This window comes from Alexandromys fortis, unplaced genomic scaffold (genome assembly GCF_014885135.2).
Source record: "Alexandromys fortis isolate MF-2015 unplaced genomic scaffold, M_Fortis_MF-2015_v1.1 scaffold_66, whole genome shotgun sequence".
Lineage (NCBI taxonomy): Eukaryota > Metazoa > Chordata > Mammalia > Rodentia > Cricetidae > Alexandromys > Alexandromys fortis.
The window spans coordinates 1,786,358-1,811,571 of NW_026067950.1; the positions used below are offsets into that span (position 1 = coordinate 1,786,358).

Here is a 25,214-nt window from a genome sequence, read left to right on the forward strand (position 1 = left end):
CAGGTGATCCTGTCTACAATGATTGGAACGTGCGGAATTTCCTTTGGATGACCTGTTCCTGGGTGGTGCCTAGGTAGTCTCAGTTTGTGATCTTTCTTGGAACCAGGTATTGCCTCAGGGTAAACTACAGAGACTCAGGCCTTTGTTGAGTCCTACAAGGAGACAGAGATAGGCAGATCCCTGTGACTCCCTTACCATCCAGCCTCTCTTTGTTTGCTAGCAAAGAAACTGTCTCAGAAAAACAAGAGGAGCGTACCTAAGGAAGGACACTCAAGGTTTGATGTCTGGTATCAACACACATGTGCACAAGCAAGTATGCATGAAGCTGGGCATAAAAGCACAAGCCTTCAACCCCAGCATGGGTCTGTGAGTTTGAGGCCAGCCTGGCCAGTATAACTTCCAGGACACCCAGGGCTACATAGTGAGATCTTGTCTCAAATAGCAAATATACCCACACATCACATCACATCACATCACACACACACACACACACACACACGCATGCACACGTTTATACAAAAAAATATAAACGCACCCTGAATGAACATGGGAGTCAAGATGGCAACTGTAGCTTGCTCAAGTTGTAACTGGTAGCTCAGCTGTTGCTATCTAGGCAAACAATGGCTGAGCGCACAGATACACAAGCAGATGTAAGGCAGGAAGGAGACATTCTTTCCTGAGAGGAACAGAAAAGATCCTCAGGCAGGTCTCAGAGGACAGCCTCAAGACTGGAGAAGAAATATAATTGGAACTTTATCCAGGCTTCCAGGGGCTACTGGGCTGCTCTGCTGAAACATCCCTCCCCTATCGCAATTGCTACAGGCCTTATCTGACCCATTTCCTGTAGGAAATCAAGCTACTTGCAGGTACTTTATCTGCTTTTCTCCCATAATAATCCCCAGCCCTGACAAAAGGAGATATTGTCATCTCCGTGGGTTAGATAAGAAATTGAGGCAAAGAAGTACAGAGAATTGCCTGAGGTTACACAGGACTGGAATTACAACCTGGTATCTAATCTGAGCGCACACTACGCGAGTTTTGGGAGGAGTATACTGGAATCACATTATAGTCTTTAAAAAAAAAAAAAAGAGTCTAGACTATTTACTTGAATCTCTAGGAGAAAGATTAATTGTATTAATTATACACCAAAGACATTGAGTAGACGCTTTAGATTCTACATGTTTATCCTAATCTTTTTCTAAAGACTTGGGAAGTTTGGATTCATCATTAAGAAGATATGGGAAATTAACTCTTTTTTTTAATTAAGGCAAATATTTGTTTGTAGACTCTCCAAGGAAAGTAATTATTCTGGAAAGCAGAACAGTTCAGACAGGCTCCTTCAGATCATGGGGAGTAAGAAGCTACCCAGACAGCAGGAGTCCAGATGGCCTAGGGACTCAGTGGGTAAACAAAGGGTGGGGAAAGCATGTTTTTAACCAAAGCATTTGCATGCATACATAAATTATTATTATTATACAGATTTACATATTCTACCTAATTATCAAACAAATGCATGTTCATTACTTAAAATCTTGAAAATAAACTGGCTGTGGTGGCACAGGCCTTTAATCCCAGGATTTGGGAAGCAGAGGCAGGTAGATTTCTGAGGCCAGCCTGGTCTACAGAGTGGGTTCCAGGACAGCCAGGGCAACATAGAAAAACCCTGTCTCAAAATAAATAAATAGAAAGTTCAGCTGGAGAGGTGGCTCAGCAGTTCAGAGCACTGACTTCACTTCCAGAGGTCCTGGGTTAAGTTCTCAGCACCCACACAGTGGCTAATAAATTCCGAAAGATCTCATGCCCTCTTCTGGTCTCTGTGGATACTGCATGCACATGGTGCAGACAAACATGCAGGCAAAACACATATTTAAAAAAAATAAAAATAAACAAACCAAAAGTATCTACTGTTCAACTACCAAGTAAGAAACCTCTCTGCCTGGTCTGGTGTTGCAATTCTTGTAATCCCAGGGCTTGCGGGGCTGAGGCAGAAGGATTGCAAGTTTGAAGTCAGCTTGGGAAATAGTTAAAGCCTGTCTTATAAGTATTAAAATTAAAACCAGTTTGTTTTTTTTTTAATGAGGGAAGATCAGAAACACCCCCATCTACCTGTTATAGACTAGTCAGGCCAGAAGCCACAAGCAGCTCTGAATTCTGTGAGCATCTCCTTAAGTAATTAGGAGAAATAATCACTTGTCAGTGGAAAACCTCCTTATGTGTTCTTGGCCATCTGTCTCAGACAACCTAAGACCAAAATTCAATATAAAGGGCTGGAGAGATGGCTTAGAGGTTAAGAGCACTGGGTGCTCTTTCAGAGGTCCTGAGTTCAATTCCCACCAACCACATGGTGACTCACAGCCATCTATAATGAGATCTGGTGCCTTCTTCTGGCAGGCAGGGATACATTCAGGCAAGCAGAACACTGTATACATAATAAATAAATCTTTTTAAAAAAAAAAAAAAGAAAAGGAAGGAAGGAAGGAAAAAAGAGAGAAAGAAAGAAAAGAAAAGAAAAGAAAAGAAAAGAAAAGAAAAGAAAGAAAGAAAGAAAGAAAGAAAGAAAGAAAGAAAGAAAACTCCTAAGCCAAGCGGTGTTACACCTTTGATCCTCAGGAGGCAAAGGCAAGTAGATTTCTGAGTTTGGGAGCAGTCTGGTTTACAGAGCAAGTTCCAGAACAGTCAGGACTGTACAGAGAGATTCTATCTCTAAATAAATTAATAAATAAAATAATTTTTTAAAAAGTAAGAAATAAATTTCTTCATCATATTCAGTTGGTTTGAGAATCTTTTACCATGATTCTAGAAACATCTAATTTACATAGGTCAACCAATATCACAGAGCAAAATAGATTACCTCTCTATTTATACGCACACCAGTCACAGATACTAAATGTCAAGGTTTCAAGATATATTTTGACGAATGTGCCCCTCCTTTCAGATAAGACATGTAAGAGAGAGCCAGAACCATCAGGGAAGGCTGAGGTTGACACTTTGTCAATAGCGAATGATGCTAGTTCAAGAGCCCCGAATTCTAGCCCATCATCCCTCCCTCCATCGGAAAACCAGGCCAGTACCTTCTTGTTTTCGGCCACTCCATCCTCGCAGTCCAGCACCGCACAATCTACTTTCAGGGATGGAATCTTCTTAATTTTCTTCTCGTCATTCCCAGGCACATACAGCACTGCCCTTCGAGGGATATACTTGTGACTGGACAAGGAGCTATACCCAGGCCTGCAGATATTGGCCACGGTGGATGCCTTCCTGAAAGAGAAGTTTCTAGGCTTAGTTCAAAATGGAATTCTGCACTTTATATGGGTGCTGGAGAGAAGGCTCAGTGGCTAAGAGCACTGGCTGCTCTTCCAGAGATCCCGGGTTCAATTCCCAGCACCTACATAGCAGCACACAGCTGCCTGTAAGTCCAGCTCCAGGGGATCTAACATCAATGCACATAAAATAAAGCTAAATTTTAAAAAATAAATAGATTTGTGAATGAACTCTTCACTTATCCATTTATTCATTTTGGTTTTTTAAAAATATTTAAAATTTAAAATTATGTGTATATGGTGGTAGAAGGGGGTAACATGTATGCATATAAGTAATACTGGTGCCTGAGGCGGCCAAAAGAGGTCTTTGGGGTCCCCTGAAGCTGAAAGAGGCTGTGAGCCACCAGAGTTGATGCTAGGAACTGAATTCAGGCCTCTGCAGGAGCTGTATGCGCCATTTCTCCTTCCCTATTTTGGCTTTTTTGTTTGTTTTCAAGACAAAGTCCCACTATGTAGCTCTGGCTATCCTAAAACTCACTACATAGCTCAGGCTGGCTTTGAACTCACAAAGATTCACCTGCCTCTGCCTCAGAAGTGAGCGCAGGGATTAAAGGTGTGTGCCAACGCCCCCACCTAATTTTTTGGCTTTTTGAGGTGGGTCTTGTTAAACAGCCTTGGCTCATCACTGTGGTGCCCAGGCTGACCTCAAACTCAGGGCAAACCCTGGGGAATCTGAGTCACATACTTACTGTATGTTTAGATTCACATACTCGGTTTTTAATATTAAGAATAAGAAACCGTACAAAGAAACAGGAAAATAAGGCCCTGTGTGAAGAAAAAGCAAGCCAGTAGAAGCCAGTCCTGAAAAATTCCTGATGGCAGTACCATTAGGTACAACTATCATACTCTGAGGATTTTGCTGTTGTTTTGTTTTTCCTTGGCAAGCCCTTGTTCTAGAACAAAGGATCAAAACACAGACCCTAATATTAGGAGAACATGGCCCTGTTATGGTCTACCCTGAGTCCATCAGGCAGTGTGCAGAGCATTACAAACATATACACAGCTAAGACATGACTGAGAAGCCCACTTGAGGCCTTCAGTGGATTCCAGGATTCCAGGGCTCAGCACAGCGGTCATGCCCAGAACCCCAGTATTCAAGAGACTGAATCCGGGTTACAGATGCAGTTCAGTGTTTACTTAGACTGGTTCCCAACAATGCATGAACAAGACATGGTAGTTTACCCCTGCAATCCTACCACCTAGGAGGTGATATCATCTGGAACTGATCACATATGGCTACATAAGAGGCCAGTTAGGCTTAGAGATTGAAAGAGGGGTGGGGGAGAAGCGGAGAGAAGAGGAAGCAAATGGCAACCAAGACAGGGAGGTCTTGAGTTTAATCCAGCCTAGGACACACACACACACACACACACACACACACACACACACACACCTCAAAACAGAAACAATTCCAAAATATTTAAAGCTGCAAGACTCTGCAATGATGCCTCCCCATAATTCTAGCACTAGAGTGGCAAAGACAGAAGCATCCCTAGAACTTGCTAGCCAGCTAATCTAGTCAAATCTGTGAGCTTCAAGTTCAGTAAGAGACCACCTCTCAAAAAATAAAGCAGAGAGCACCCAAGAAGGCCCTGACCTCCATGCCCCACCACACACAAACAAGGTTCACCTCTTATCTCAGAATTAAGGTAGCACTGTGATTTAAGGTAGCTCTGTGATTTAAGGTAGCTCTGTGATTTAAGGTAGCTCTATGATTTAAGGTGCTTTTCAACACAACTGTGGGGGAAGGAGGCAAAGAAAGGCAAGGAAAGTCCGAAGCTGTTGGTCCAGGGTCCAAACTTGTGACTAAAAGATGGATAAATCCTGAAGGCTATACTAGCAATATATCATATACTTCCAACTTATTAAGAGAGTGGATTTTTTTAATTATTCTCATCAAATATGCGTTAGCTATGAGAGGTAATGGATGTGCCGATTATTTAAGGAGTAATTGCATAATGCCTATCTACATCAGAACATTATGGTGTACACTTTCAATCTACAGTATCATCAATTTTGCGTCAATAAAGCTGAAAAATATTTATCAATATATCTAATGTTAAATGAAGAAACATCTTCATTATAAGTTATTATTTATTTATTATCTCTGTGTGTGTGAGTGTGGGAGGGCACAGGCGTTCCTTCTACCTTTATGTAGTTCTGTGTCACGAGCCATTTCCCCGAACCATCACCCTGGGGAGTCTGCAGAGAACCCCACACCCATAATTATGTTCTATTGACACGCAGCGAGATCCAGTTGCCCTGCCCCCCATTCCTTACCATATATAAACTGTAATCCGTCCCTAATAAACGGAGGCTTTGACAAATCTGCTTGGCCTCCTTCTTCTGTCATAGCTCATTCCCTTCCAGGTAGAGCCCCTCCGAGACCCTGGAATAACTGATTGCAGGGTGGGTTACAAACCCCTAGACTGAGTAACCCACCCAACGCAATCGACAGTTCTGGAGATCAAACTCAGCAAGCCCTTTACCCCCTGAGCCGTCTCTCTGGCCCCCTGGGCTGGTGTTTTTAAATAGAAGATAAAAAACATTATAAATGCATTGTATCTTAACTTAGTAAAATATCCAATGAGAAACACCTAGAAGGAAGTTCCATGAAATCTGATTAGGGATGGCTCTGAACTGTAGAGGCAATGGGGCTATTACTTTCTGCCTCCACGGGTTTCCCTTATCCTAAACATTTGTCAGAAAGGACGCCACACTCTTTTCTCATTCCTTTTATAACTGCTGAGGACAAACTAACAAAAGCATTCCAAAAGTTCAGAACAGCAGTAAAACGTAGTAGAAAACATAAAGCCAAATGATTTGAAATTCTATTTATCCTAATGTCCTGACTGACAGAGGCTGAAGGAAAAGCAAACATCAGGATGCGTACAGCAAGTACGGAAGGGACCTCTGGCTGCATCCTGGTCTAGGTCCTGAAGACACTGCACTCAGCCCCACGGTGGCCCTTACCAGGTCTAGGTCGCTGCAGCATGGAAAGGCCCCAGGCTACAGGACACTAAGCCTTGTGGGTAGAGAGGTGTCCCCAAAGCTACAGCAGGTCCAGAGAGGGCTGTCCACTAGAATGGCCTGTGAAACTGGACCAGGAAGGCTCAAGGCTGGAATACAATGGGGACAGGGAGGGGGAGGAGGAACGGGCAGGACATGTTTGAAATAAAAAATGCAGAGGGATCTGAGTTTCAGGTTCTATTGTGGACTCTGCGATCTCCAGGGGCCTCAGGACACAGCAGTCTTGGTTCCACGGAGGACAGAGGTTCCTGCAAGTCTCCCTTTCTTCCTCCCCCATCCCTGGCTCCTCCCAAATCTGTCCTGTATTTGAGCTGTGTTCAGCCTGAGTACTGCTCTGACTACAACCGCAATAGGTGACAAGATCAAACTTACTTTATCTTCCACGCTTGGAGTTATGGCCTCTTCACAGTCAACATGTAAATGTATCCAAGCACTATGCAAAGCATGAGTTGAAAATAATGTGGGAGGGGCTGGAGAGATGGCTCAGAGGTTAAGAGCACTGCCTGCTCTTCCAGAGGTCCTGAGTTCAATTCCCGGCAACTACATGGTGGCTCACAACCATCTGTAATGAGAACTGGCACCCCTTCTGGCTTGCGGGCACACATGGAAGAAATGCTGTACACAATAAATATTAAAAAGAAAAGAAAAGAAAAAGAAAATAATGTGGGAGCCTTTGGTGAGTTCTCTCCACTGAGCGACCCTTTTTGGAGGTGACATTTCAAAGGGAGGCCCCTCCTGGCCTGACTCATCTTCTGCTCTCCTCCCTCCCCTTACCTGGTTACCAATTTCTGTATCTAGGTCCCAGGGGTAGGGGGCTCTCAACCTAAGAATCAACAAAACCACTATGGCTGGGAGCTTTTACAGACTTTCAGATTCAATCAGGGATGTCCGTGCACACCTGTAGCCCAAGCACAGTCCGTGCTCAGCCAACCTGGATGGGCTACACGAAGACCCTGTCTTAATAACAACTTAACAAAAATCATCAACTCAGGGGCTGAGCGTGATGAAGCACACATTTAATCCTAGCACACAGGAGGGAGGTAGACTTCAGTGAGTCCCAAAGCAACCCGGTCTACATGGAGAGTTCCAGACCAGCCAGAGCTACAAGTGAGGCTCTGTCTCCAAAAACAAAACAAAACAAAAGGGTGGTGATGACAACAGAGGCAATCAATCCCAGCACTCGGAAGGCAGAGGCAGGCGGATCTCTGATTTCAAAGCCAGCCTGGCCTACAGAGTTAGGACAGCCAGAGCTGTTATATAGAAAAACACTGTCTTTAAAAAAATTAAAAACAAAAACAAAAACCAGCAAACCTGTCCAAATAAATCTCCTTTGGAGGAACTCCCAACTCTACTTCATACTGGCTCATTCTGGAATTCCTTTGGAGGCAAAGTCAAGCATCTGCCTTCACCCTGGAGTTCCCAGAGTTACAGACAGGGAAGTGGAGTTCCGGGCTGTCTCCTGCACAGACACTGACATCATCGGTGCAGGGTGAGACTGGCTTCCGGCTTTTCCTGAGGACCCTTCACGGTTCTAACGGACAGTTAAGTGTGCATGCAGGCTAGGACTAGCACTTCCCACTGTGTCGAAGCTGCCCTGATATGAGGGCTTCTGTTCCACAAATGGAGCCACAGATGAAGGGAAGGCACGTGCCTCTAATCCCAGCTCCTAAAAGGGAAAAGGAGGAACATTGCCACTTCGGTGCTGGCCTATGCGGCATAGTTAGTTTCAGGCAAATCAGAGTCATATAACAAAGCACTGTCTCAAAATAGTAATAAAAAAAAAAAATAGGGTGGAGGGGGCCTGGGGAGACAGCTCAGCCTATAGAGTGCGTATCTCACAGTCACAAGAAGCTGAGTTCAGCCTCCAGGGCGCATGTCAAAATGCCATGCCTGGAGGTACACCTTTGCCACCCCAGTGCTAGGGAAGCAGGGACCAAAGAGTTCCTGGGAATCACTGTCCATCCAGCGTAGCCTACTTGATGAGCTCCAGGTCTGGACCCGTTTCCAAGGAGACGGAAGGCATTCCTGAGAACAGCATCCAAGGTTGTCTCCTAGCTTCCGTGTTTGTGCAACACATACGCACATGCATCCACACACATACTACACATAAAAACCAAGGGTGGGCATGGAGCCCGGGGGGGGGGTAGAACATTTGCCTAGTGTATTCAAGGCTCCAGTCCCATTCCTAGCACTGAAGAGAAACAAAAAAAAGCTGAGTTCTCGTCTTGTCCGGCCATAGACGAAGGTACTGAAGGATCTGTGTGTTAAGTGACGGTAAGAGCCCATCAGTCGGTGCGTCTTTCCTACCCTCCAAGTGACAGCAAAGCTCACCTATTAATTTCCGCTTGGCTTAAGCTATTAATAGCCAGGTATCTACGCCAGCATCTATAATTGAGGCCTCGCTTATGTTCTCACTCCGCTAAGTTCTCAAGTGCCCACGAGAGATTCCATGCCTCCTTTGAAAAGCTGTTTGGTTACTATGGCAACAGTGCACAGACCAGGGGGAGTGTTCCAAGGATGGAAGAGCCACACGACAGCTATCTGTCCTCCTGCGGGCAGACAAGGCCCTTCTCAAGATGTGTATATAAGCTGCAGATCAACGTGTGACTGGTTCAGAAAAGCTGAGAAAATATTTCTAATATAAACCCCTCCCCGGGAACAAAAGAGTACCTCTCTAAGCTCCATTAGGGCCAAAATGAAGCAAGTCTTGTGTCCAAAGCAGACACATACAGGGTGGCAGTGGGAGGCCCACATGGGGTTCCCTTCTAACGCACGGCCCACGGGCCCTGCCTGGAGGCCTCTCTGGTGAGGCATGGGCCACGCAGGACCTGCAGGGCTGTGTTTCCCTGCTCTACTCTGGTCTGTCAGGGAAGCCCCTGGGAAAGTAGGGCGAAGGGAAGACGCAACAGCCACCAGCAGCACATTTACGTGACGCGTGGTCTCACTATGTAGTCCCGGCCGGCCTCAAAGTCATGTGCACCCTTCTACGTGCGGAGATTACAGGCATGAGTTCTCACACCGGGCTTTAGTAACCACGGTGTGGCATCTGAAGCGCCACTTCCTCGGACGACAAGGACACAAAGGGGCAAAGCTAGTCCCTGTGAGGGACCCTGATGCAAGGAGTCTCTGCTTACACAAAAGGAGAGAGGTGAGAAATACCATGCCAAGAGTTAAACGTGCCCTTTGTAGGCACGGAGGAAGCTAGGAGAGGAAAGGAGGACGTGGTCCTGATCTAGGAGGCCGCTAGAGAAGTGAGATTCACAGGCAGATGTGGGCAGCCCAGGCCTTTGGAGGATCACCAGGTCAAGGCCAGCCTGGGCTCTGTATTAAAGCCATCTCAACACACACACACACACCCACACACCACACCACAATTCGCTGGACAATATAACCCCCACACCCCAGCACACATCCTCCCCACACACTTACATGCATCCACACCTACACAGACCATCTACACACACCACACACTAAAGCAAACCAAAATCCAGAAAGCGGAAAGGCGGGGGAGGGGGAAGAAAGGTGTGAACTGTTCATTAAAGGGCGTTGCGTCTCTGCTTGAGGAAAACTAGAGTTCAGGAGATGGAGGACGGACAATGGCGAGAGCCGCACACTTGAAATACTCTTAAACCACCGAACAACTAAAAACAGATAGGATGGTTTGTTAATGCTCTGTATATTTTACCATAAAAATAAGAAAATTAAAGAGCTGGAGGGCTGGGGCTACATAGCTCAGTAGTAGAGCGTTGGTCTAACATGGGTGAGGTCCTGGGTACGATCTCAGTTATTGCCTAATAACAACAATATTAATAGTAGAGATGAGTGTGGGGCTAGAACCTGTTGTCTGTCCTAGCTACACAAGAGCCTGAGGCAGGAGCCCAGGAACTGAAGTCCCGCCTAGACAACGTAACATCTCAAAAAGAACAGTACCAAATCTGTTTGGCTTGCTTGATGCATCCACGCCCCTTGCCAACACACGCACAGGGCTATTCAAATTCAGTATCAAGCACAAAGATAATAAACACAGCCTGCCATAGGCAAGCCCTCCTTAAGGAAGGGCTATGGGCTGCACTATCATGGCGACCTTTCAGAGTACCTCATGGTCTCCCAGGGAGTCCGTCAGGTGTGGCCACCAAGCTCTAGGTGTCCAGGTGAGAGCATGGATTGGAAAAAGCGGCAAGCCGGAGGAACAGGGACAGCCCCATACAACTGCGCTGATCTTGAGTGGATCCCATGGAGACCAGGCTAAAGCATTGATCGTTTCCAGAGTGGCTCAACATCGGGGAGCTTGGTAGCGCCTCTGAGGGCAAAGAGGGACATCTGTGCTTCTGCAGGGTCACACTAGAGATACGATGGGCATCCTGGCCTAGAGACATCCTCCAGGTAAGGCTAGGCAGAGAACAGGAAGCCCTCTGCCCAGGGGTGGGGCCAGTCCTCCATGTTACTGGGCTGGGAGAGAGCTGCCAGGCCATGGTAGACTGCAGCCTCTGACCAACAGGGACTCCCAGCCAGAAAGGACAACTCTGGTTGGTCTCAAACTCAATAGGCAGCCAAGGATGACCTTAAACTTCTAATCCTCCTGCCTCTGCCTTCCAAGCACTTGGACCACGCTGTGTGCCGCCATGCCCTGTTTATATACAGCACTTCAGATGGAACCCGGGTCTTCACGAGTACCGAGCAAGCACTCCGCCAACTAAGCTACGGCAGCCCAGACTGATCCTGTCACAGTTTTACAGAGTTCAAAGGCTGCTACATGTGTCAAATTAATGCCTCCCCATGACTGGTTTCTTTGATAGAGAGAAATAATGAAGGCAGAATTCTTTTTCACTCCAGAAAGGGACGAAAATGGTCCTGCAACCATTGAGAAAATGGTTCTTCCACTTAAAAAAAATTATAATAACTGTTGTGAAGCTGATCTTGGTTAGTGAAATCTCTGGTTCCTTTCGGATCCCTCAAAAATTCCTTTCAAGTGTCAATCTCAATGAAAAGGAGGCCAAAAAGCTACATAGTTTTGAATTTTGATATCTTCGCTGGCCACAGTCCCTAGAGAATTCTGGCCTGTAGATTTTTGGGAGGGTATAATACTGTGCACTCTCTCCCTCTGCCTCCCTCTCTCTCTGAACAACTTTTTAGAAAGAATAGAGCCTGAGTCTAGTTGCCAGACCCACACCACACCACACACACACACACACACACACACACACACACACACACACACACACGGAAGCCGCAAATACAAGCTGAGATCTCAAATCACGCGATACGGCTTTGATTGTGTGGGACCCACAATAAGATTAAGGCTGTTTCTTCCTTCATAATTATTCAGAGCTATGTGTGATGAAAATTAAAATGAAACATATGGTTGTGAATAAGAGGTATCTTTATAATATAAAGAGACTTGGTTTTGTCTTCAGTGTTTAGTAGACTACAGGAACTCACTTTCTCCATCTCTGTCTAAGGCAAGGTCTCCTGGAACCTGCTCTAATTTTAAGAACAGTTAAGGGTGTGTGTGTGCATGTGTGTGTGTGTCCATTCAGAATGTGATAATGGAGTCTGTAATGTTATCCTGCATCTTGTCTAATACTGATCCTATCTTCCTTTGCAGTGGCTAATAAAAGGCTAAGAGGTAGTTACCTAAGAAGTACTGTGGGTGACAAGGCTAGACCCTGGAGGTTGGGAAACCTTTGCTGATTTTCTCTTTTCCTTTCAGACAGAGTCTCCTGTAGCACAGGGTGGCCTCAAACTCTTTAGCTGAGGATGACCTTGAACTCCTGGTCTCCTTGCCACCACCCCAGTGCTGAGATTATAGGCACGGGCTATCATTCCAGGTTTATGTGACAGTCCTTTCTGCTTATGAGGCAAGCATTCCGGCTGAGTAACATGCCCTGGCCTTGCTGATCGTTCTCACGGTACCAAAGTCCCCTCTCCCAGCATTCTAGAAACTGAAGCAGAGCACAGAGGAGAGCGTGAGCTACAAAGGAAGAAGCATGGAATACCTACTTAGGACCACACTGCTTCCAGCTCCTGCCTGCCTGATAAAGTTCACAAGTATTTCAGTTTCTCCCCGTCCTGTTTTCCCATCAAGGCCTCCTCTTTCCCGTTTCTTTGGTGTCTTTCATCTCTCTTGCCGACTTCATAATCTCAACCAGCAACTGGATCATCAAGATGGAGGTGTTTCAATGACCAATTGTCTCTCCAAATCAGTCTCACTCTGGCCCCAGGTCCCGGTGAGTTTAGCTCCTTTTAAATCCCTCAACCATGAGGAACCCTGCAGAATGCCAAAACCATCATGGGCAACAGTTCCCAGGTATTTCCATTAGATCTCTGGACGCTACTACAAGTCTCAGCTGCCAAAGGATCCCCTACTAGGGCATGGACACAATTTGCAAATCAAGTAAGGAGTTGGGCACTATTGTACAAGCCTGTAATCCCACCACCAAGGAAGCGCAAAGCCAGTCTGAGCTCCGTAAGGCAGTATGGGCTACCTAAGTCCTTGTCTCCAGCAGTCAAACAAACATGCAATCGAGCAGCCTTTTACCTGTGTCTTCCCTGACATCTGACATTTTAAAGAAAAACAGAGCCAAGACATACAACCTACCATAGCTTAGGCAGATTCCTAGCAAAACCAACAGACTTCCATGACAGCCCAAGGGGCCAGGAGAGTGGAGATAATATTCAATTATAAAATACCAATATTTGCACAGTAGTTCCCACTAATTAAGAAAGAAAGATAGACACTGTTTGTTATAAACACCACCGGGTTCGGAACAAACCTGAGAGCTCACCACAGAGCAACACCAAGCAAGCCCTTGAGACAGACCAGATTTGCAAAGCGGGTCGTCAGGACAGCTGAGAGCCTGCGTTTTTTGTCACGCGGCCCTTAATCCTCGTTATGGCACCGACATTTTAATCATTTGTTCTGAGCGTCTTCCTCAAACAATTAGCACTAATGAATGACCAGAATACCTTGGATCATATATGTCTAATTGCAGTCAAGAGCCCTTCTTGTCTGCATGTGCATTTCAATTTACCTCTGGGGATAATGTTTGTTAATTGTGTTTCTTTATGTGGCAAGGAAGAGAAAGGCTTCTCAGGCGAAAAGGAGCCGAGTGTTCCCTCTTTCCCTTTGTTCCCACAAGAAGCTACAGTCACTTCAAGAGGCACTTAATCCCATCATCCGCGGTTACAATTGCCTTGCAGCATCAATCAAAAGGAATCTCAAGTAAAATGATGCAGCTATATTGTGTAATTAAAAGCAATTCAGGTAGTTATTACTGGGGCCCTTTACGGGTCCAAATACTTAAAATGGCCCTGCAGGGATCCGAAACACCCAAGTGTTTTAAATTTGGTCAGCAACATTCTCTCCCTAGAAAGGGAAAAATATGCAAGGGGGGGGAGAAAGGGAAAAAAGATCAAAATCAAATCAAAAAGCCCACTAACTATATCTTCTTATCTTCTATTGTGAACTGTAAAGAAAAAGAGGGAAGAAAAGAATCAAAGACAAAATACCCACAACTCCCAACTACGAAATAAAACAAACTGGTCAGGAAGGAATGAAACAAAGAAATGTGATGTTTTCTGAATCAAACAGCCGTCTGCACCCAACTTCAGTACTCAGGAAGAAAACATGAACGATGCAAGCTGAGTCTCCTCAACGGGAGCATACCACACAGGCTTGATAGGTGAAAGTAGAAACGACCTCAAAATTCAAGTTTATTAAAAAGAGAGAGCAAATTTCTGGTGTATCCATGCCTACTTACAAAAGCAAGAGGGTGACAACCTTTCTTTTTCTTTTTTTTCTTTTCTTTTTTTTTTTTAACTTAGCATAGATTTCTAAACAGATTCAGGTGATTTCCAAAAATAAATTAAACCTAGGCATTTAGATTTAGATTTCTTATTTGGTTCATAACCAATGAGAGCCACCCTATTGACAGAGGTGGAAAACGGGCGTAATTCTCTGGCTTTAATGCTGGACTAAGTTAAGATGCAGCTCAAGAGATGTGAGGCATGCTGTTGGAATAACCGTGGCTGTGCTGCAACAGTTTCCTCTTCTATATTTCAAACTGGGAAAAAGAATGTCAGAGAAAACGCTAAGCAAGTACCTTCTGGGGGTGTTGAACAAGGCAGACACGGTCCAGAAAGACACAAGGACGATCTTGGCAGAAGGCATTCTGGGAGCAGAGGACAGCCTGAAGGCTGCACTCCACTTGGCCAGGACACAGCCCTGTGCCTCACAGGGGAACCAATGAATGCAGCATCTTTAGGTACAATTAGCAGATACTATAATCATGGCTGGAAAACTACTATGTGGAAACACGTGAGGGTCCAGCGGCAAGTGCACATTCGAATCAAAACATGGAAGAATTTAAACACAGGATCACCCTCGTTTTCCAAATAAATTTTCCAGCAATGTAAGCCAGTGCAAATGCTGCTAACGGGTGTGAAGGCCGCCCCCCCCCCCCAGCCCCAGAAGCTTAGTCTTTGGGCCTCTTTAATCTCAGCCCTATCCAGGAGAAGCAGAGGCTCTCTGAGTTCCACATCAGCATGGTTGGTCTACACAGCACAGGCCAGGCAGGACTGGAGTAAGAGCCTTGTCTTCTCTGGCAGGCTGGGGAGTGACACCCTCCCAGGAACGGGGACGAGACAGTGGGTGAGGGGAGAGCTGGTGGTCCCTCTGCCTCTCTCTGACCACACTTGCAGGGTGAATCACCTCATGCATGGTCCCTCTGCCTCTCTCTGACCACACTTGCAGGGTGAATCACCTCATGCATGGACAGCGAGCAGTAGGTGCGTCTTTGCTACTACAGTGGTCCCAACTATAGGAACTGCTCCATTGTCTACACCCCCCCCCCACACACACACCGGTTGCACGCACTGGGGAGGAATCCCAGGAACAGGTCACAGTGACTTTTACCACCATGTCCACTGACGGGTGCCTTATCAGTATCACACACATGTCTTTCCTTTGTCATTCTGGCTCTCTGCACCACCCTCTGTCCCCGATGCTCTCGGAGAACCCCTCAGGGAAGTGCCCACTACAGACAGCCAGTAGCAGTCCCGCGACAGGGGCCCTTCAATTCCTGCCATCGATCCAGCTGCACGCATGCTGCTTAAACACTGCCGGATCAAGCGGGAGAGCAGGATGTGGAAATTCAGCTCTAATTCCTGTGATTACAATCTGTCCCAAGCAGCCAACACCTCCAGGGATAGTCTACAGATTAAATAAATAAATAAATCTCAGTTTGAAAGTTGCAGAATCTATATACACGCACCTTCCAGACACGGGTTACTAACGAGCCTTCCACGGAATTTGTGTGGACCAGTGAACCAAGGCAAGGCCAGCACGAAGAACGCACAGGTCAGAGGGGAAAGGACCAAACAGAATCCAGGCATCAGCAAAGAAGTCTTACACCAGAGGCTCTGAGGGGATTTTCTGGCTAGAGACCTCTCCACACCTAAACCAGTGAATCAGTGGGGCTTGCAGAACCTATCCCGTCTCAGCTTGTACAGGGGAGATGGGTTTGGTGTTTGATTTGATTTGTTATTTTTTGGCAGAGTTTCTTAGATGAGGACCTTGAACTTTGGATCCACCTACCTCCTTCCTTTCTTCACCAACTATGAAAAATGGAATGAACGCTTCTGAATCAGACGGCTTCTACAGGGATCACCATAGGCATGTGGGCAGAATGGTAGCCTTCCCGAAATGACCAAAGCTTAGAATGAGATTTCAGTTCTGTCCTGTCAGGGGCCTCTTCAGGAAGTGCGGGTATCCTTCAGGCCTTAGCTTCTAGGGGTATACCGGCAAGCGTGCTCCTTAGACAGCAGGCAGGGTATGCAACGCAAACATGACTCCATGTTGTCTTTTCTTCCCCGTATTCCTGCTTTTTATTTTTATTTACTTTGTCTTGCTTTTTTTGAGATAGGATTTCTCTGTGTAGCCCTGGCTACCCTGGAATACACTCTATAGACCAGGCTGGCTTCAAACTCAAGAGATCCACCTGCCTCTGCCTCTTGAGTACTGGGATTAAAGGAGTGCACCACCACCACCACCCAGCCAGAATCTTTTTTTAATAAATTTATTTTATGTGCATTGGTGTAAAGGTGTCAGAAACTGGGGATACAGACAGTTGTGAGCTGCCATGTGGGTGCTGGGAATTGAACTCAGGTCCTCAGGAAGAGCAGCCAGTGCTCTTGACCACCGAGCCATCTCTCCAGTCCCCTCGTTTTTTGTTTTTTTTTTTTCAAATACCATTTGCTGATAACTTTTTCGCCCCTTACTTACTGAGTGTTCAAGTGTTGAAAATAGAAGTAACCCTATATTGTAAGAATTTAAGTTGGTGTTCTGATACAGGGTTTGTTCAGCATCATGCTTGAGGCCCCCGGTTCTGTTTGCAGCACCCCCAAGAAAACACAAGGTTTTAAGGTAGACATGATGGTGCATTCCTATACTTCAGCACACTGGACACTGAGATGAGCTACAGACAAGATCCTGTCTCAAAGTCCAAAAGAGACGAACCAAAAAAAATGCCATAAATTCTGAGAATAATGTCTCTCTGTGCAGGGTGACAGTGGCACATGCCTTTAGTCACAGTGGAGGCAGGAGGATCTCTGAGTTCAAGGCCAGCCTGTCCTACGGAGTGAGTTCCAGGACAGCCAGGACTACACAGAGAAACCTTGTCTCAAAAACAACAAACATACAAAGAAGTCAAATCTATCTTCCCCAAGTTCAAAAAAATTTAAATTTTATTCATGGGTCAGGCGTGTGGTGTGTATCTTTTATCCTAGCCCTCAGAAGGCAGAGAGGGGGCCCAGGGAAGAGCACATCCTGCTCTCTCTGAGATCTGAGTTCAGTTCCCAGCACCCACATCAGGTAACCCCAGCTCCAGGGGGATCTCACACTTCTGATCTCTGTGGGCACCTGTATCATATGCACATACCCTCCACATATACATAATTAAAATAATAAATAAAATGATAAAAATAAAATTGCCTTCAAGGTTTACATCCTGTTCTAGGTCAGCCAGGGTGACATAGTAAGTTCCCATCTCAAACAAACAAACAATGTCTGTGTGTTTCTCTGTGTGTGTGTGTGTGTGTGTCTGTGTCTGTGTGTGGCTCTCTCTCTGAGTCTCTCTCTCTCTCTCTGCACATCTGTGTATGTGTATCTGTCTCTGTCTCTCTGTGTGCATGTGTCTATATGTGTGACTCTGCCTCCTACTCTCTGTCTCTGTGTGTATATGTTAGTGTGTGTCTGTGTCTCTGCCTCTCTCTGTCTCTCTGTGTGTCTCCCTCTATGTCTCTGCATGTGTGTCTGTGTGTCTCTCTGTGTGTATCTCTCTGTCTCTCTGTGTTTCTCCCTCATTCTTTTTTTTTAAAGATTTATTTATTATGTATACAACATTCTGCCTCCATGTATGCCTGCACACCATAAGAGGGCACCAGACCCCATTACAGATGGTTGTGAGCCACCATGTGGTTGCTGGGAGTTAAACTCAGGACCTCTGGAAGAGCAGCCAGTGCTCTTAACTGCTGAGCCATCTCTCCAGCCCCTCTCCCTCATTCTTTATATGTCTCTGTGTGGTCTCTTTGTGTGTGTGTGTGTGTGTGTCTCTCTCTGACTCTGTCTCTCCTTTGTGTATCTCTTCCTCTGTGTGTGTGTGTGTGTGTGTGTGTGTATGTAGATCAAAGGACAATGTTTAGAAGTTGGTTTTCTCCTCCAGACATGTTAAATCCCAGGGTTAGAACTCACATCTAACAGGCTTGGCATCAGACTCCTTTCCCACTGAGCCACCAAACCAGCCCACTTTTCTGGACTTTGTGGCAAATTCTGCACTCAAGGCTGGATAATCACAGCTGAAGGCCCAGTGCTTAGAGAACGCCTCACACAAGGCCATGACCCACAGCTTGGTGCCCAGTCTCTCTGTCACCAATTCTCTCTCTCATCAATTCACTGAGCCAGCAGCTTCAGTCTTTCACAGATTGAAACTGAGCAACTCCGAAGTCAACGTCTAATGTCTACTCTAAGCTTTTGGTTTTGGCTGTTCTTGTTCCGTGAATACATACAGTACAGAATCTGTTGAGTCTGGATGGCGGCTCTGCCGAGTTTCCTTACACTGACAAGTTTATCAGCATTGAGGTTTGTTGACTGACTGAATGACAGCACCTCTTGTGAATTATGAGGACAAATCAGGCATTCCCCCAAGAGAAATGTCACTTTTCAACAGCCCGGAAACCTTTAACATTCTCCCTGAAACATGTCACAACCACAACCTGCACAACTGAAGACAAATGAACACAAAATGCACACACAAACACACACACCAAAGCATGTTTTGATCAACACAACGAAGGTGCAAGGAAACTATCCGAGGAATAACTAGTCAATCTACACGATTGATTTGTTCTTCTGAGGAGCCATTCATTTACTCCGGCCCTGGCGGAGCTGTTTCCGTGAATCACGAAGGTTTAGCTACTACGATAAAGGGGGATATTTCAATCAGCGAATACCCTTGACGGTTTAATTAAAGAATTTCTGCATCTCACTTACACAGCACTGCGCCTTAAGTACTGCACGGCCTTTATTTAAAATGTCCCAAAGGCAATTAAGCCCTTGATTAACAATAAAAATTTCTTCCTTAACTTCATTCTCAATTACCATGAAGCTCATTTTTCATTGCCTGAAACTCACAGCGTACAGTACTCAACGGATTCCACATGCATATAAATCCACAGAAGCCACATACACACAAACCCACTTTAAAAAGCATCCACACACACAGAAACCCTTTCAAACAGTCAGACTTAGCTGGGCTGCAGCTTGTCATCTTTGACTCAGAGCCTGACCACATCTAAGCTGTGATGCTCGCTCTGGTTAGGGAGAACCAAGGACTTGAACTCCATTCTTAACTCTAAGGGATTAGGTTTTTTGAGCTCAGGGAGGGAGAGGGGTTGATGAGTATTATCCTTGCCCATGGAGCCCCTCAAAGTCTGCCCCATAGAAGAAGAAAGACCCTTGAACCTTGTTCTAAGAGAAAGTTAGGGAAAGGGAAAGAATGAGCCAAAACACAGTTCTGGAATCCAGTCAGCCTGTGGGTGGTTGAGGTTCAGATGCAGCTTATGAGTTGGACATGTTCGTGGGCCCATGCTGAAGTTCAGGGCACAGCCCCGGCTTGGCTGCCAGGGGGTCCTGGTTCCCATCTCCAGTTCACACACACAAATAACAGAACTTATCAAGACGACAGCACCCCCACACACACACACACACACTCAAAGCCCTGACCCCGTGTGAGGGTCTAGAACACAAAGTTAGCAGGACCAAGCACCTCGCCACACCTGGGAAACCAATGCACAGGCAATAGGACTTGTAATGGCCACCGGACCCCTCCCTCCTCTCCAGACCTAAACTGCGGGGACTTTCTCTGGGAGCTTTTATCAACCCTAAATTGGTATCTGTGCATATTCATCTACATCTAAAAAGAAAGGAATTTCAAAAGGGCCTTGACTTTTATTTTAATATTTGACTTTTTTGTTTGGTATTTGATTGACTCAACAGTGAGAACCCAGGAAAACACCTTGAACATCAAATGGTTAACACGGGGTCAAACAACCTTCCAGGGGAGCCTAGGATCCGAGGTGGGGCTTAAGGGCTTACGGGGCGGGGGAGGGAGCTTCAGGGTCCCAGAGGAGACTTCTCAGAGGCGGCGGCTGTGAATTCCGCCTTGGGGGTGGGGTGGGGTGAGGGAGCGGCTGCTGTGGGGTGAGGAACCCAGGTGGGGCCCATCACTTTCATCTCAATTAGCACCTCAAGTCCTTTCTCTGCAAATGTTGCTCACACCTCTGAGACCTCTCTGTTTATTTCCTGCACGTGGGGAATTCCCGGGTATAAACACTAGTTGTTTAGCAAAACAGTGCCGCCCAGGGCCCCCCATTTTCTACCAGCAAACCCCTTCCCTAGTTATCTCCTGATAAGGTCTGTTTATGCTTTTCAAACTATCTTAGCAATGTATGAAACCTAAGGAATTATCCTATTCCAAATGACAGTTTTCGTTTCCAAAGACCTTTAAGACAACAAATAGGTTGAATAGCCAATTAAATTACATTTTATATTAACTATTGTTTATTTAAGCACACACTACACTGGGGCGGTGTATTAAGTGGCTAATGCCTGCACTGCATTAAGGCAAACAAATCTAAATGCTCAACAGTAGTTTTTCAGGTGTATGCCGCTGCCCCTGGCTTTTCATTTATATACTGACATAATTACATGGAAGAAGGAATAATGATCTCTTATCATCACAGGGTTCATGTAGAGGAATTGGTAAGTGGGAACTGTCTATAAAGATGGTTAAACTTTAGGAATAAAATTGATAGTAGATTCTTCTGAAATTAAATACCATCATCGGTCATTTTCAAAGAACTCTTTATTGAGGGCTCAGATAGCTCAGCATGCAAAGACGTTTGCCACCAAGCCTGACAACTTCAGCTCAATCTGAGAGCCACAGGACAGAACTCACACCTGCAGGTTATCCTCCTGCCTAACACACACGCGCGCCCACAGCATTTAGTGAGCCCTTTACTTGCATCATCTCAATCTTTACAACAATCCTATGAAGTTGGTACTGTTACTGTTGCCTGTTGTACGCATGGAGACACTGCTAATTGTATTCTGTAAGTTTTCTACCGGGCAGCTGCCACGGTGCAGAGCACATTCCTACTGGATGGAAGTGTGTCGCACTGCACACCAACACGCCAGCACCGTGCAGAGAAACTTCAAACAAACAAGACCCAGGGCTGGGGTGATGAGGAACCTGAGTTAGATGGCCTGAAGGAACCCATGTGAAAAGCAAACAAAACAAGATAGCTGTGGCAAAGTACTTCCCTCATCCCAGCATTCCTGCCTCAGGATGAGCAGTAGAGACAGCAGAGACTCTGGTTTGCAGGCTGGCCTGAAGACTCTGCCTCAACAGGGAGGACAGACTCCCAAGGCTATGTATGGACCACCACGCGTGGTGCGCACTGTGCATCAGTGTCTGCCACATTCTGTGTGTGTGTGTGTGTGTGTGTCTCTCTCTGTCTCTCTCACAAACGTTCAGGCGAAGAACAGAGAGCAAACAGTGACTCCAGTTATAGCAATTATTTAGAACAAAACTTGGAAAACTTTTTATTTTAAGACCAGACAGAAGCTATTTTAGCTCTCTAGGGCCTGAGAGAAGAGTGTGCTGATTACAGAGAAGTATCGCCTGCAAGAGAGGAAGGATACAGATGTCCTTTATATACACATTTAGAAGTAAAATTGGTGCAATTTTTGGTAATATTCTATAATAAAAAAATGAGAATCCACTTTAGGGGATAGTATTTTGTTTAATTGGGGTTCAAAGGTAATGGGCCCACTAAGTCATCCACCTGGACAAAACCATTCTTAGGCTCAGGCTGTATGGGAGCAGTTAGGTGTGGGTGTGTAGGGCTGGGGAACGGCTTGGTCCACCAACCATTTCATCTAGCAAGTGCAAGGTTCTGGGTTCAGTCGCTAACACCACGCACAACAAACAAATCATAAACCACCTGAACTAGAATACCTGTCTCCAGGTTTAGCCACAGTCAGATGTGTACACCCTGGAATCCCATTGCAGAGAAAGAGGATGTAGGTGAGAGAGAGAGAGGCTCCAGCCATAATCACGGCAACAGAGCAGAAGGGTCAGCGTGGAGGCCTTGAGAACCCCAGCCCAATGCGAGAACCTTGTCACTACCCTGTGAGCAACAGGCTTGCAGCCCCCGCCCCACTCCACCTCCCCATTAAGCTGGGAGGTTGGCGGAAGGGGGGCAGGGTTGGAGGGGGGGGCAGGGGACTGCCCTCACGTTCTGTATTTTTAAAACTCGGAGTTTCTCTCACTTTCCTTATCCTTCCGATCCTGATGTCGATACATTTCTTTTGGGGGCAAGTTCTAAGGGATCAGTTTTGTGTTTCTAAGTATAGCACATATTTCATCCTTTTAAAACACAAAACCCAGAAACCGTCTTTTGTGGGCTCCCTGCTCTTTGTGTGATCACAGGGGAGGGGAGGGGAGAGGTGAGGAGGAGGCGGCTGGCGCACAAAGGTCCAGGCTGCATTTGACTACAAAAATGCAGAGCATGGGAGCAGGGCAGAGAAATGAATCCAAACCCCACAAACACACGAGCTTATTTTCCTTTTAACAGATTAAGGATCGTGGGTCTTCATGCTCACTCAGATGGAACAAGAAAAGATTTTAACCTCTTTGCCTTGTCCCCTTTGAGTCTGAACAAAATAAAAACCCGAGTGCATTGAAAACATCTATTATCATTCTCTTCTTCCCGTCAGGAGCCGCGACAACATCTGGTGAGGGACTCGGGGTTATGTTGTCGTCCAGAATAGTCACGAGGAAGCCGTGGCAGAAGCCCGGAACCAGAACACGAGGCGGAAGTTCAGTTTCCCTTCCTTCCTGTGACAACAGCCTAATGGAGATGGGGCCTGGCCACTGAGGATTAAATTCCAGTTCCAGCTGCTAGGGAGGAAGGGCGCCACACACTCCTCAAGCTCACCTGTGTCCTAAAGGACCACCGTTTCCAAATTAGCCCGCCGGTAGCTGAGTGAGTGTCCATAATGAACTGGGGCACAAACGGAACCCTCGGAAGAAGTTAGACGCCACGCAGAACATATATGCTGGTGGTAAGCAAAGCAAGGAAAACCGGCTAAAGGGGACGTGAACACAGTAAAATGGGAAGAATTCTGAGTGATCAAATTACAAAGAAGGGTTGCTTCCCACCAAGCCTCGGCAGCTTTTCCTCTGCTGGGACAATATCGGACCAACTCGTTTCCAGGAACTATAATTTCTTACTGGTTCCCTCCTCTCTGCTCATTCCCACAGCATAATATATCATTGGGGTTGTAGGATCTCAAACGTCAATAGAAGGGGCTGAGGAGGTGGCTCAGTGGGTTAGAGTGGACAAGCATGAGGACCTGAGTTCAAATCCCCAGAACCCACAGAAAAACCAGCCACAGTCATGTGTGCCTGTGACCCCAGTGGTTGGGAGATGGAAACAGGTGGACCCTGGGAGCTCCTACAGCCAGGTGGAAAGTGGAGCCAGGAAAATTCCCAGAACCCCATGGGCCAGCTGGCCTAACACAAACAACACAGAACAGTAAGAGCCTCTGTCCACCAGGAAAATACAGATACCTGGAGCTATCTTCTGACCTCTACTGTTGAACACCCCACCCCCACCCCACCCCCGCGATAAAAATGTGAGGACCTGATTTCCAGTCCCAAGACTGTAGGCAGGGCGGGCAGAGGGGAGGTGGGGGGCGGGGGGCGGGATGGTGGTGGTGGTGCATGCCTTCAATCCCAACATGTGGGAATCAGAGGCTAGCAGACCTCTGTGAGTTTGAAGCCAGCCTGGTCTATAGAGTAAGTTCCAGGACAGCAAGGGTTATATAGTGAGACCCTGGCTCAACAAACAAACAAAAAGCTGTAATCCCAATGCTGGGAAGGCAGAATCTGAAGGTTCCCCGGCTCATTGGCCGGTCTGGTGTAACTGGTGAGTTCCAGGCCAGGGAAAGACCTACCGTCACAAAGACACAAGTTAAAGACTGCTGAAGACATGGAAGGATGTCTTCTGGCCTCTGCAAGAATATGTAGCCATGTAAACCTCTGTTCAAACAAACCAAAAGACAGACAAACAAAAACTCTACACTCAGGTCCTTCCCTGCAGATGCATCGCAGAGCCCGCCCAGTACTTCAAAAGTTGCCCATCACCTTGACCTCCAATGCAGAGGGAGCTAAGGGCCAGATCTCCTTAAGGTATCAGGCCCTGGGTGCTCCAGCAAAACAGGAGCAGTGCGGTCTGTCACCCTCTGCCCTTGGCTGGACACACAGAGGTAGAGGTGTCAGGAGCCATTTCCCCACTAACAATCATTACAGGAACCATCACTCTAGGGAGTCTGCAGAGAACCTCACACCCATAGTTATGTTCTATTGACAAAACCTGCCCCTCACCCAATTAACTGCTAATCTTAGCGGAACCCGCCTCACATTCCAGCTATCCAGGGAACCAGGTGTGGCCACTTGTGACTTCTGGCCTGTCTGTCTGAATGTAACCGAGCTACGTGACCGGAACCACGCGGCCTGCGAGATCCAGTACCCTGCCCCTCATCCCTTACCATATATAAACTGTAACCCGTCCCTAATAAACAGAGGCCTTGACAAAGTTGCTTGGCCTCGTTCTTCTGTCTTAGCTCACTCCCTTCCAGGTAGCGCCCCTCCGAGACCCTGGAATAACTTGATTGCGGGTGGGTTACTAACCCCTAGACTGAGTAGCCCACCCAACGCAATCCACATAGAGGGACAGTACAGGCCTCATTGGCACCTTTGGGGGTCTCTCTCCATTAGCACCCGAGTCTACAGTCATCCATGTTCCATGCTTTGGACATGTCCTGAGACCCATTCTGCCCAACATGGCCCCACTGTGCCCTCTCTTCACCCACCGTCAAGACGCACGCAAGGCCTCCTCTTCGGTCATCATCGTCTGGCCAATGGCTTATGCTTCTGTTCTTCCTGTGAAATCACCTTAAGTTTGGTGTCGATGCTTTGAAGCACCCTTCTTTAGTTACCGCCTGTGCTTTCTGTTTCACTGAGGAATAAAAATGGTCCCCACCCCCCCCCCCAGTGCTGAGGATCAAATTCAGAGCCTTAGGAAGACCAGGCAAGTGCTCTACCACTGAGCTACATCTCCAGCTCTTGTTTTATTTTGAGACACAGCCTTGCTAAACTTGAGATGTAGCTGAGGATGACTTTGAACTTCCGATCACCGTCAGGACTTCATGAATGCTAGGGTGATAGGTGAATGCCAACA

General features: G+C 46.5%; 1 protein-coding gene across 3 annotated transcripts in view; it reads right to left on the reverse strand.

Annotated features, from left to right (window-relative positions):
• The window catches only part of Clybl (citramalyl-CoA lyase), a 207,777-nt gene that overhangs the window by 84,429 nt on the left and 98,134 nt on the right, over window positions 1-25,214 (reverse strand). For all 3 annotated transcript variants that reach the window (XM_050150433.1, XM_050150432.1, XM_050150435.1), the window contains exon 2: window positions 3,072-3,258. In XM_050150433.1, coding sequence (XP_050006390.1) covers window positions 3,072-3,258 — 187 coding nt within the window. The remainder of the gene's footprint in view (window positions 1-3,071; window positions 3,259-25,214) is intronic.